The sequence below is a fragment of the Ruditapes philippinarum genome, unplaced genomic scaffold (assembly GCF_026571515.1).
Source record: "Ruditapes philippinarum isolate M1 unplaced genomic scaffold, ASM2657151v2 ctg5249_1_1_1_1, whole genome shotgun sequence".
Classification (NCBI taxonomy): Eukaryota; Metazoa; Mollusca; class Bivalvia; order Venerida; family Veneridae; genus Ruditapes; species Ruditapes philippinarum.
This window is the reverse complement of record NW_026866095.1, coordinates 87962-101198: the sequence shown is the minus strand read 5'-3', so window position 1 is coordinate 101198 and position 13237 is coordinate 87962. Positions and strand designations below refer to the sequence as shown.

At 31.3% G+C, this 13237-nt stretch overlaps 2 protein-coding genes across 2 annotated transcripts in view; both read right to left on the bottom strand.

The window, feature by feature from the left end:
• Window positions 1-1338: 1338 nt before the first annotated feature.
• On the bottom strand, window positions 1339-2073 carry LOC132731291 (uncharacterized). Its single transcript, XM_060717445.1, has 3 exons — window positions 1970-2073; window positions 1563-1939; window positions 1339-1448 (listed from the first exon to the last, which is right to left on the bottom strand). Exons 1-3 carry the CDS (start codon window positions 2068-2070, stop codon window positions 1357-1359), a joined length of 570 nt encoding a protein of 189 aa, XP_060573428.1. The 5' UTR covers window positions 2071-2073; the 3' UTR covers window positions 1339-1356.
• A 6902-nt stretch (window positions 2074-8975) lies between these two features.
• LOC132731298 (fas-binding factor 1-like) overlaps window positions 8976-13237 on the bottom strand; it is a 33507-nt gene continuing 29245 nt past the window's right edge. Inside the window, 3 exon segments of the mRNA XM_060717452.1 lie at window positions 8976-10962; window positions 12500-12637; window positions 12964-13129. Coding sequence (XP_060573435.1) covers window positions 10885-10962; window positions 12500-12637; window positions 12964-13129 — 382 coding nt within the window. The 3' untranslated portion in view covers window positions 8976-10884.

Below are 13237 nucleotides of genomic sequence, written 5' to 3'. Positions count from 1 at the left end.
CGTTTAAAAATGGATACATGAGAAGAAGTTGTTTATTGATTGTAGATGATAGGGTAGACTTGATGTGTACAGTTTTACAATTAGAATAATCTAACCAAATGAAAATGGGCTTTAACCCTTTACCTGCTGGAACTGAAATAAATTGGCCTTTGCCACCAGTATAAAGCCAGTCCAGTGGGCCCATCAATACAGTCTAACCAGACTTTATACTGTTGGTCACTCAAATTTTGTATTTTAATACTGAAATCCATTTAAGTTGGAATTGACTGTTTTAAATTAAAAAATTTAAAGCTGGGCAAATCCATTACACAAATTCTGCAGGTTTGGGATTAAACTAAAATCAAATTTCTTCAGCATTATGTAATTTTTTTTCTAATTTATTTGAGAATGAGACTTTTATTCAAAGCTGGTATAAGCTGGTATTTTATCTAATGTTTAAAACTGCCTTGAAATCTTTGACAGTTAATTATATTTTTTTTTTCTTGAAATCTAATAATTTGAAGATTATATAGAAAGATTATTGAATGGGGTTCAATTAGAATTTTTCTTGTACTGTGATATATAGATTACATACCGGTTAATTTATCTAAATGTTTAAGATACAAAAATCAAAACTAATTTAGAGAGATTTTCAATTAAGGCCGTATCATACATGTGAACTCTCCCACCTTAGCCGGAGACCCCCACTTTCTGCAGCCATATCTTCAAAGGTTTTTCTTAAAATAAGGGGTATTTTCACAAATTAATGAAATCTCCCTCTTTTTGATGCCAGAACTTTCTTCTTTGTTTATTGCAAATTCTAAAATCTCCCTCTTTTTGAAGAAAAATCGCCCACTTGATTATCAAAAAAAGTTCACATGTATGCCATATACTCTAACTCTGTATTTAATACACTGTAAATGACATAATTATGAAAATATAACCAAATTTAAAGCTATTTAAATGGTATGGTTTTATAAAAAGGAAAATTTATGTCCCCTGGTTTTTTCTGTCTCAATTCATGTTCTACTTATATTTTTGTGCAATGCTATTTTAAAGAAGTGCTATAGTTTATGATGTAGTGAAAATTATTTAATATATTTACCAGAAAATTAGTGTGGCTTTTGTCATGCCAATATATGTTTTAATATTTATGGTAGTTTAGACTTTACATGTTCTAAGGTATTTGGTATATTAATTGGCTATTAATAGACAATTATTTGCAAGTACTTATTTGGCATTCATCATATAAGTAGATAGTATGTGTATTGCTTAGATAAATAATGTAAAAACTGACCAAAATTCCAAATTTAATAAATTTTGTGTGCATTCTGTGTCATATGACCTTTTTTGTGTAAGGTCTGTGTGCAAAATGACCTAATTTGTGTATGTACAGTCTGTCAAACAATCTGCTCTGTGTACACTTTTTGTGATATGACCTGGTTTATTTATGGTATGTATCATATGACCTGATTTGTGTACACTTTTTGTCATATGACCTTTATTTATGGTATGTATCATATAACCTGATTTGTGTACACTTTTTGTCATATGACCTTTATTTGTGGTATGTATCATATAACCTGATTTGTGTACATTGAGTGTCATATGACCTGATTTGTGTACACTTTTTGTCATATGACCTTTATTTATGGTATGTATCATATAACCTGATTTGTGTACATTGAGTGTCATATGACCTGATTTGTGTACACTTTTTGTCATATGACCTTTATTTGTGGTATGTATCATATAACCTGATTTATGTACATTGAGTGTCATATGACCTGATTTGTGTACACTTTTTGTTGTCATATGACCTTTATTTGTGGTATGTATCATATAACCAGATTTGTGTACATTGAGTGTCATATGACCTGATTTGTGTACACTTTTTGTCATATGACCTTTATGGTATGTATCATATAACCAGATTTGTGTACATTGAGTGTCATATGACCTGATTTGTGTACATTGAGTGTCATATGACCTGTCAGATCTGTGGACAATCTGTGTTGTATGACCTACTTTGTAAACAATATCATGCTCTAGTGATAACTCAACATTTTGGTTGCATAACAAAGATATCATTATTGTAACAAATAAATGATAAGAAAGATTTCAGGTATTGGCTTCTTATTTGGGATAATATTGGACATTTATTGGACTCTTCAAAGAACATTAAAACCAAGTTATCATCCTTATACAGTGTAGTAATTTATGAAAACTTTATTTCAAACATGCTTTAGATAGACATAACAACTGTTGAGTCAGAATAATTTCTGCTGTATAGATTATTTTCTCAGCTTTTGTTATTTGGGAATATATATTAAAATTTATTGAAACACCCAGGTAAATGACAAGATAACATTTTCTAATAAAACTTTTTTGATTTAAAATGCGATACTTTGTAATTTTTTTAAACTCATTTTTTTTAAATTCCCATTTTGCTTTGAAATTTGGGGCAGTTTTGGATTTTTAAATTTACAGCTGAAAATAAACTTTCCCTTATAAAAAATAAAGTAATACCCTTTAAAACCAGTTTTCCCCCTGGGAAAATAAAACTGTTTAGCTTTTTGTCACCGTCAGACCCAGGTTTGGGGTTGCATTTTCATGCATTCCGACCAGCCCTCAAGTTTTCTATACTGGGGTGCTTCAAATTTTTGTGTTTTTAAATTTTTAAAATTAAAATTCCCTTTAAACTTTTAGTTTCAACCCAGGGCAAATCCATTACAAAAATTCAGCAGGTTAAGGGTTTAAGAAAAGTAATAAAGTTACGGGTGTATCTGCTTGATTTATTTTAATTAACTTTTGGTAAATAATTTGATTAAAATTACCAAATTGTCAGAATAATCAAATGGGAATAATGCTGAAATTTAGGGGGTGGTTATATTTATGTTTTATTTTTTTGGATTTTTCACTGGTTTAAAATGAATGGCCAGACAATTTTAATAGAGAAATGTTTTGAATAACATACAAAGGCTGTAGCTTTTTCCTATATCTTTACATGTATGTATATATAAACATGTACATTATACATTTACTGAAACACATGTTTATATTTGTATGATGTTGTAGAACATTGTCCTGCTGTAAGTGAGAAAGTTGTATTCTTCTCAAGTTATTGTTGTTTTTGTTAGCTCATTTTTGTTGTTGCTTTATTTTCTTTCAAAAGTTTTTTATATGAAGAGTTGTGCTTTATTTTTTTATATACACACACACATATATATGTAGTGATCAGATATCAGATATAATTTGCGATATTGTTATTTATTGTATGACAGTAATCAGTGTAACATTTCCTGGCAATTAATGAACAAGGCATTTAATTATAAAGTTTTCCATAAAGCAATAGCTGTAAAAAATCTAAATCAAGATATTTATTTAGAAGGCAGTGGGATGATGAGCACTTTTTGTTGTAATGCTTTTATAACTATATAGGACACAGAAAATCATGTCAGACTTGTGCCGAATTTGAAAACAGAAAAAAAAAAACAGGTTAAAATTGCACTAGGTTAAATTGATTTTGTTCATGAGAGGTAATGAATAGTTTAACTTCTCATACCTCCTACCTTCTGCTTAATTCAATTGTTTACAATTATAGTATAAAATTATTGCTTTTTCGTGTGATTTGACAGATTTCTAACAGTGTTACTATTTATAGAAAAATAAATTTATTTTTGTAGACATTTTTTTTCAGGACAAAATCTGGCTTGTCAAAGCTTTATCAAAAGTGTTATATACTTCTATATAATATGCAAGGTAACTGAAATTTTATATGCAAACTTTGGCATAAAGCAAGTGTTACCCATGAATATGATGGAGATGTTTTAAAAGGCACTTTTTTCATAATTACTGAAATTAGTTTTTTATTGTTTTGGGATTCTCTGTCACCTCTATTATGATAAGTAAATTTATGATGATGACAGTGGTCAGTCTGGTTATTTTTTTATTTCATGTCATTTTATTGTACTTTTCTTCACTGAGTTTGTATAGTGGTTTTTTTTTTCAAGTTACGACCTATTCATTTCTAATGTCAGTAGTTCCAAGTACAAAATCAGAATAACACAAAGTCAGACCTTATTAAAATTACACTGGGTTTAATGGAGTATGTACATGAGAGGTAATGAACAGTGTAACATGTCTATTAATACCTTCTTTTATACATATTAAATTTTACAGCTGGCAATTTGAGAGAAAAAAAATGTGCTCTATACTTATTCTGTTGATGTTGCAATTAGTTGAGTTTTTATGTTGTTGTTTTTTCTTCTTTTTCTTCATCAGAAAAAAGAGCATTAAAGGGAAACAATTTGTGCTTTTTACATAAGACAATTTAATACACAATATAAAATGGAGTAAAGTGTTGATTTTTATTTCACCCCTAACCTCCCCCCCCCCCCCTTTCTGTAGATAATAGCCAGGTTTGTCTTCAGTGAGAAATTATTTAAGCTTGATTGTAAAACAAGTTCTGGCAACTTATATTTATCATTTTCAAGTCCGCTTGGTGGAACCAGTATGATGTCATACAACATAACATAATTGTGACCCAAGTAGGGCTCAAATCCACGATCACTAGGTAGACACCTTAACCACTCGGTCAGAACATCCCTTCAGTGACACATGACTTTTACCACCAAGTATTTGTTGTCTACCAAATGAAAATGATCGTGTCAACCATAGTACAGTAGTTAAGGAAGGTTTACATACAAAGCATGGCGAACAAGCATGGCAAACGTTTTTTTACTTTTCCAAAGTATAGTCCATAGATGATTTGTTTTTGCACAACTTTTGAGACAGGATTGGATTTGTAATTAGTATGACTTTTAAAAAAAAGTCGCCCATAAGGAACACCTTGACGATTACTCATAATAATATGGTTTGAAAGAAGCTCAGATGTCAACATAAACAAAGGGTGAAATCTTTGTATCATGAGTATCAAAAGTATTTACTGACATCCAACAGAAAATAAAAGTCAATGTTAGTAAATTTATGATTGAAAAATTTGTCTGACAAACAAAATCAATCAATGGAATGCCCATTGTCACCTAATTATAACCAAATCTGGAATATCCTCAATAGGTATACAGATTGTACTTTTGGTTTCTAAAAATATAATGATTAAAATATAATGTATAACTTGTATAACTATGAATTTACCTGCTTAGTAAAAGTGTGTATTCTTTCTATTGTGTTTAAGCTCCTTATCCGAAGACTGATCGAAAGGACCGAAAAGTTACAGCTAGTAGAAAGCCCTTTTTATAAAGGGAAATGTATGGAAATTAGGCTTTCATGTTTCATTTTGAAACATTTTATTATTTGCAGTCATGCAGATACATGTCTTGATATCAAAACACATGTCATGATGTGGTTATGATTGAAATGGGCCATTTATGACAAATATTTCAGATTGAAATTAATGCACAAAGACATTTAAAAACTTCCATCACCTGAAATGTTACTTGCCTCTGTGTTTCTATAGACCATATGTAAATTTAGCTATAATCTTTGTCTAAAATCACTGTTTAGGGTTCAAATCCCAAAATTAAACTCTTCCATGAGAGAGTACTATTTGGCTAGCTTACAGAAGGTTGACGTTCGACTCTGGTGCAAGCTTGTTCCATTGTTAATTTAAACGATTTTCAACATAAAAGTCTTACAACAGGATAAATCCAATTCAAACAATGCTGAAGTTCAGACTGACCTGGCTAGATTGAAAGGCAAGTAATTACTGTCTCAAATGTTGACATAGTTATCGTAGATTTGTTATGACATGGTGTTTCAGTCCTTTCCCAAACAAAATAAGTGAATTTATTTGGTAACTATTTTTTAACCAGGTTTTCAACGAAAGCCGGGTAATTGTAATGCCGAAGTCGGCGGCCGGGCGTCATCTTTTGGTTTCCGCTCAATAACTTTAGTTTGCTTTGGCCTATTGACACCAAACTTGGTGTGTAGGTAGCTTATATCAAGAGGCAGCTTGGGATTGCTACTCGGATGTCTGTGATCAAGGTCAAGGTCACTGTTACTAAAAATAGAAATTCAGTTTCTGCTCAATAACTTGAGTTTGCTTTGACCTATTGACACTAAACTTGGTGTATGGATAGCTTATATCAAGAGGCAGCTTGGGATTGCTACCCAGATGTCTGTGATCAAGGTCAAGGTCACTGTTACTAAAAATAGAAATTCAGTTTCTGCTCAATAACTTGACTTTGCTTTGGCCTATTGACACCAAACTTGGTATATGGATAGCTTATATCAAGAGGCAGCTTAGGATTGCTACCCAGATGTCTGTGATCAAGGTCAAGGTCACTGTTACTAAAAATAGAAATTCAGTTTCCGCTCAATAACTTGAGTTTGCTTTGGCCTATTGACACCAAACAAGGTGTATGGATAGCTTATATTAAGAAGCAGCTTGGGATTGCTACCCAGGTGTCTGTGATCAAGGTCACTGTTACTAAAAATAGAAATTCAGTTTCCGCTTAATAACTTGAGTTTGCTTTGGCTTATTGACACCAAATTTGGTGTATGGATAGCTTATATCAAGAGGCTGCTTGGGATTGCTACCCAGGTGTCTTTGATCAAGGTCAAGGTCACTGTTACTAAAAATAGAAATTCAGTTTCTGCTCAATAGCTTGAGTTTGCTTTGGCCTATTGACACCAAACTTGATAAATGGGTAGCTTATATCAAGAGGCAGCTTGGGATTGCTATCCAGGTTTCTGTGATCAAGGTCAATGTATTTAGATTTCATGTTATAACTTGAGTTTGCTTTGACCTTTTGACACCAAACTTGCTGAGTGGCAGCTTTGGATTGCCACTTAGATATCTGGGAGCAAGTTCAAGGTCATTTGCTTACAATAGAATTTTCAGCTTCTACTCCATAACTTCAGTGCACTTTGACCTATTGATTGCTGTCACATCAAAACTTGGTCGTTGAAAACCTGGTTTTCGTCGCATTGCGGCGTTTCTTGTTCATTAATATCAAAATACATGTATCTCACCATTTTTGAAGTTAGAACCTGCAAAAGATATAACTGAAGAGATTTTAACATAGGATGACAAGAGCAAAGATTTAAAATACATCTTCTTTTTTCCACTTTATTCCAAAAAGTCTTATAAAAAGTACACATGATATGTAAAAACATGGACATATATGTAAATAGAACAACCTGACTAATGTTTATTACTAATAAATAACATACAAACTAAAACTTTGAACTTAAACTTTGACATGTAGCACAGGACTATAAAATGCTTAAACAAGAGCACCGCTAGGTGGAGCATTATATGCCCGAAAGTACTCTTTCTTTTAGTGAGGAAGACATGGGAATTAAATACAGTATTACCTCCTTCCAAAAGCAATCCTCCTTTATAGCTGAAGAACATTCATGTATATATACAGTTGCTGTTTTCAAAGCACCACCATCAACTTGTTATCTTGTAAGTAAAAATGCTACAACGGATGGACACCAAGACGTCAGGGGTATAAAGCTGTTAATCCTATATAATTTTACAGCTGTAGTTCGATTAATACTTGAGATATTGAGCGAAAACTGTTTCCAGTTTAAAGGTGATAGTAATCCCTTGATCTTTGACCTTGTGACCCCAAAATCAATAGCGGTCTTCTACCCAATATGAACAATCATCCTATGAAGTTTGAATACTGTGGGCCAAATGGAACTTAGGTTATGCTCCAGAAACTATTTTCAGTATTAAGCTAATAGTGACCTTGACCTTTGATTTTGTGACCCCAAAATCAATAGGGGTCTTCTTCCACATATGGACAATCATCCTATGAAGTTTGAATACTGTGGGTCAAATGGAACTTAAGTTATGCTTCGGAAACCATTTTACGTATTTAGCTAAAAGTGACCTTGACCTTTAACCTTGTGACGCCAAAATCAATAGGGGTCTTCTACCACATATGGACAATCATCCTATGAAGTTTGAATACTGTGGGTCAAATGGAACTAAAGTTATGCTCCAGAAACCATTTTCAGTATTTAGCTAATAGTGACCTTGACCTTTAACCTTGTGACCCCAAAATCAATAGGGGTCTTCTACCCAATATGGGCAATCACCCTATGAAGTTTGAATACTGTGGGCCAAATGGAACTTAAGTTATGCTCCGGAAATCATTTTCAGTATTAAGCTAATAGTGACCTTGACCTTTGACCTTGTGACCCCAAAATCAATAGGGGTCTTCTACTTAATATAGGCAATCACCCTATGAAGTTTGAATACTGTGGGTCAAATGGAACTTAAGTTATGGTCCGGAAACCATTTTCAGTATTAAGCTAATAGTGACCTTGACCTTTGACCTTGTGACCCCAAAATCAATAGGAGTCTTCTACCCAATATGGGCAATCATCCTATGAAGTTTAAATACTGTGGGTCAAATGGAACTTAAGTTATGCTCCGGAAACCATTTTCAGTATTTAGCTAATAGTGACTTTGACCTTGTGACCCCAAAATCAATAGGGGTCTTCTATCCAATATGGGCAATCATCCTATGAAGTTTGAATACTGTGGGCCAAATGGAACTTAAGTTATGCTCCGGAAACCAAATTGCTAACAGACGTACGGACGGACGGACAGACGGACACCAGGGGGTATAACATAATATGCCCGAAATTCTTTCGGGCATATAAAAACATAAAATAAACAAATTAAAACATATCACAGCTTGGTTTGTTATTATAAGATTGTTTACATGTAATATAGTCTACACTGACACAACATTTATAAATCTTTATTTCTTGTATACAAAATAATGGTAAAAATATTCATTACCAGTGTCTTTACTTCTTGTACAAAAACAAATAAGGCTTTGTGTGTATTCTATGCTTAATGAGGGTCCATCCGCCCTTTAGGGTATGGACCCAACAAATAAGATAGTTTTTTCAAATATAACTATATGCATTACAAGGAAATATTGCATGAATGTGATATTTTCATGGGTTGTATGATCCATATTGATTATCACCCCAGCCACCTGGGCGAGTGTGTACATGCTTGTGTGTACATATACAACTTTACACAATTTTTTGAGTGTGTACATGCTAGTGTGAACATATACAACTTTACACAATTTTTTGAGTGTGTACATGCTAGTGTGAACATATACAACTTTACACAATGTGTGATGCAATCCAACAGAATACCAAAACTTGTATAATTCTCCTTTAATTATACACCTTATGTAAAAATACATACAGAAAATCTGGACAAAACTAAAGGAACAATTTTTCTTAGGTGTATGTAAACATAAAATCAGCGCACATTCTTGACATCCCAACTCGAGCAAATATCGAGCATGGGTTACAGACAACTATCGCTTATGTATATATATCTTGAGTTGATACACTTTATATTCATCAGAAAACTTACAATATAATAAATAAGAATACAACACGAGGATCTTGAATGAATTTATCAAACAATTTAAATAAAAATGCAAGAATCTGATGAGCATTTAATGCTTTGTAATTCAGTTTAAAAAAAACAAAAACAAACAAATACCATCAAATCATTTTTATCACATTACCAATTTTTCTGCAATCTTCACAAACCTTATAAAAATTAAAAAATATTTTTATATGTACCATGGGTAACCTTTCCCATTGATTTATATATAATTTTTATATATACATGTATATGAAAAGTCAATGTTATTAATAACCTCATGAAATTTCCAATCATGAAATTGCTTCATTTTTCCCTTTATGTTTATATGTAAGTGTACAAAGTTTTATTGCTGACTTGTATCACAGGACAATGAGAATACAACTCTGTAAAATGCTGTGGGGAAAAACATGTTTTTGAAGGATAATAAGGCATTTAACATGCTCTACAGATCTAGGTAAGGCACAAGAAATGGAAACAAATGGAGGTTTGGCACTAAAATAATGTAAAATGTGCCAAAATAATGTAAAATGTCCAACACGAAAAATAAATCAAAATAATGCAAAATGTCAGACCAAAAAACATAGCTGCAACTTTGATAAATACTACAGATATTAAATGGCACTGAGCTCATTTTATACGACCTTAAGACACATATTTGCTAGATCTAATTATACTATCTCCAAGACCTAAAAATAGATTTTCTATGTCAATATACAATATAAACAGATTTTCTGCAAACAGTATTCACTATAAATAGATTTTCTACACTGTTATGAGCTATAAATAAACTTTTCAACAATTTAATGTGCTATAGATTATCCACACAAAGATTTATCTGCCAATCAACAAAAATTACATTCTAGTTAAGTTATATAACAGTTAAACTACAGTTAATTACTACAAGATAGTAGCTGAATACTTTTTATTCTGTGGATAATTCCAAAATTTTTGTTACACCTGAATAATCAAATACTCATAATCATTAACTTTTAAGAAGATGAAGTCCAAATATACAAACTATAAAATAATTATTTGGTGTTGAATACATTATGGATACTAAATCCTACTAGTAATTCCATACATATTACAACTTGTCCAAAAACATTCCTATAAAATCTATGCACACTTATCACAAAGTCAAAACTGATGATTTCAATTCACAAGCTTTCAAATCGAAAAATAAAATATGAAAGCATGAAAATCTGACCACTTTGACTTGCTTGAAGCATGGATCAGTCTATTAGTAAGTCAAAGGGATTTCAACATCAAAACACAAAATTTGAGCAGCAAACAATATACATGTATAGTGTAACTAGATTGTAAGATGGTCTGACTTTATAATGGTTGCATAGGTAGGTCATATTGCTGCAATGGTTCAGAATTTGTTTCTAGTTGGCAATATCTTTCTACAGTGTAAAAATGTTAAATGTTTTTGTAATGTTCATATCTGGAAATTATATTACATTGAAAGTACACATTATAAACTGCAGTAATGATGAGATTCAGCTTTTGGGAGAGGAATGTGGCATATATTTCAATGTCTGTAGGTATAAACTCTGCTCTTCCAAGTACTTCTGGTCCTGTGGAAAAATTAATATTAATACATAAATACTTTGTTTTATATAAATTTAACACCTATGACAGTATGTAATTATGTAAAAATTAAAAAAAAAACCCTCAAATATCTTGAATTAAAAACTCATTTACTCATTTTGAATAAACAATGGCAGAAAAAATATTCTTTGGCAAAAATGGCCATAATCAAACTGTCTTTTAAATGGAAAATTTATGACTAGCATTTTTGAATTGCATCTGAATTTTTACTAGAAGACATTTTGAAACACATCTGATAAGAGGATTCTGTGACATCTACAAAAACATTTTTACAATTTAGTATAACTTTGTCTAGTATTGTAAAACGAATCAACTATTTTTGCATTCATGAAGAATCTTTGAGATGTTACACAGTATGAAAAAAATAAATTCATGATTTAAACTTTAATTCTACTCAAAACCCTTCTTCCCTTTTTAAATTTCCAAAAAATTTTCCAGAATTTTAAAAACCCTTTTTCAGTTTTAAATAGCCTCTGTGAAAAGCAAAACTTTGTTCACGGGAGTTAAATTTTAAGGGGGCCGGGTTTTAAAGGGCAGGTGGTTACTCCTTAAAGTACCATATAACCTTTGGGATGACATGCCAATTTTTTGGGGAAACCTTTGTTGGATAACTGGAGTTTTGGTCCCTTTTTCCCTAAAAAACCCTACAAATATACAAAATAATAAAACTCCAATGATGACCTTAAAAAACATACAAAAATTTTTTTTCTAATCCCTTTATAAAAACAATTTTAAAAAATTTTAAAATTCCACAATGGCTTTGGGCCTTGACAAAAATTTCCAAATAATTTTGATGTTTTAAAATTTTTTAAAAAATAAATAAAAAATGGCCCAGTTAAAAATTTAAAAAAAAGGCCAAGTCTTTAAAAAAGTTTTTAACCCTGAGGTTATATCTGTTTTTGGAAAAACCTGTTAGATTGGGGTTTACCTTTAAAAGGGGAAGTATTGTTATTGTTGTGGGGTTATTTACAGTTCTAGTTTTTAAATGTTTTAGGGTTAAAGGACAAACCAAGTTTTTTTTTCCCGTGAATTTTCTCATGATCTCTTTTTTCCCCTTTCAAATAACCCTCAATTCCTAGTAAAAACAAAAAAAAACTTTTTATTAGTAAATGTTTTTTCAAAAATTTAAATCAATTTTCAAAACAAGAAAAATTTTGAAATTTAGAAAATTTTGGTTAAATATGAAAAAAAATTAAATTTTTTAATTTTTTTTGTCAAATTTTTTTTGATATTGCAAATGTTTTAAAATTTTTTTAAAAAAAGCTAAATATCGTAAAAAACCATTTTTCCACAAATTTAAAAATGTAACACAGAAAACCCACATTTTAAAAACTTATTGTCAAATGCTTTTGTTAAGAAATCAAAATTAAAAAATTGCAGTTTCTGGACAATTAAAACTTTATGATCATCCTAAGAAAAGCAATGTTACAAACATATGGAAAATTGTTCTGAAAATAAACAGAAAGTTGAATTTTTTGGCAATGAAAACAACAATAATCTTACATCTGCCATTTCTTTCTCCTTCATTTTAAGTAGATTAAGCTGATGATTGATTGTATCAATTCTCTTTCCTTCCTCACTCTCAATTCTCTGTGCTTCTGCTAGAGCCACCATTCCTTCCTCAAACTTTCTCTGTCCTTCCTGTAAATATATATATTCATTATAGTATATTCTTATATACATAATTCATGTATATAACAATGGGGAAAATATTTCCCTTATTTATCTATTTTTCATTGTGTTTAAAGTTACAATATCAAGATAATATTGCCAGTTTCCAAATTTATAGCCTGCCATTCTTTGCATTTTATCAGTCATGAGCTTGCATATGAGTAGAATCATCGGCCGCTTGTAAAAAATTCATAGTGTCTGGTGGGGTTCAAACATACAGTACCCAATTATCCAAGAACTCTGACTTTCATTTTAGAGACCACTTTATTACAAAGTAACATATCTCTGTGGCTTACAGTATATGTATCTTCTATTTCGCGAGATTTTTCTTGTATCATGTTAGCGGCTTCCATCAGCTCAGCTTCCTTATTTTCCATCTTATTTCTCTCTTTCTCCATTCTTCTCCTCTCCTCTTGTAGACGATCCTCCTCATTTCTGTTTGTTTCCTTCATAGATTCATACCTGTATCAATATAGTATTCTATACATTATTCTATGTGAATGTTAAAATTTCTAAAAATCTCAGATTCTGTTTGGGGCCAGGTTACTATGGTGAGTCTAGGGCAACATC

Excerpts from the sequence above, each read along its gene's own strand:
- LOC132731291 (XM_060717445.1), bottom strand. The coding sequence starts at position 2,070 with ATGATATCTTTGTTATGCAACCAAAATGTTGAGTTATCACTAGAGCAT. Across the intron at positions 1,940-1,969 it reads ATTGTCCACAGATCTGACAG|GTCATATGACACTCAATGTA; the intron begins GTCATATGACAC and ends TACACAAATCAG. Across the intron at positions 1,449-1,562 it reads ACTCAATGTACACAAATCAG|GTCATATGATACATACCATA; the intron begins GTTATATGATAC and ends TACACAAATCAG.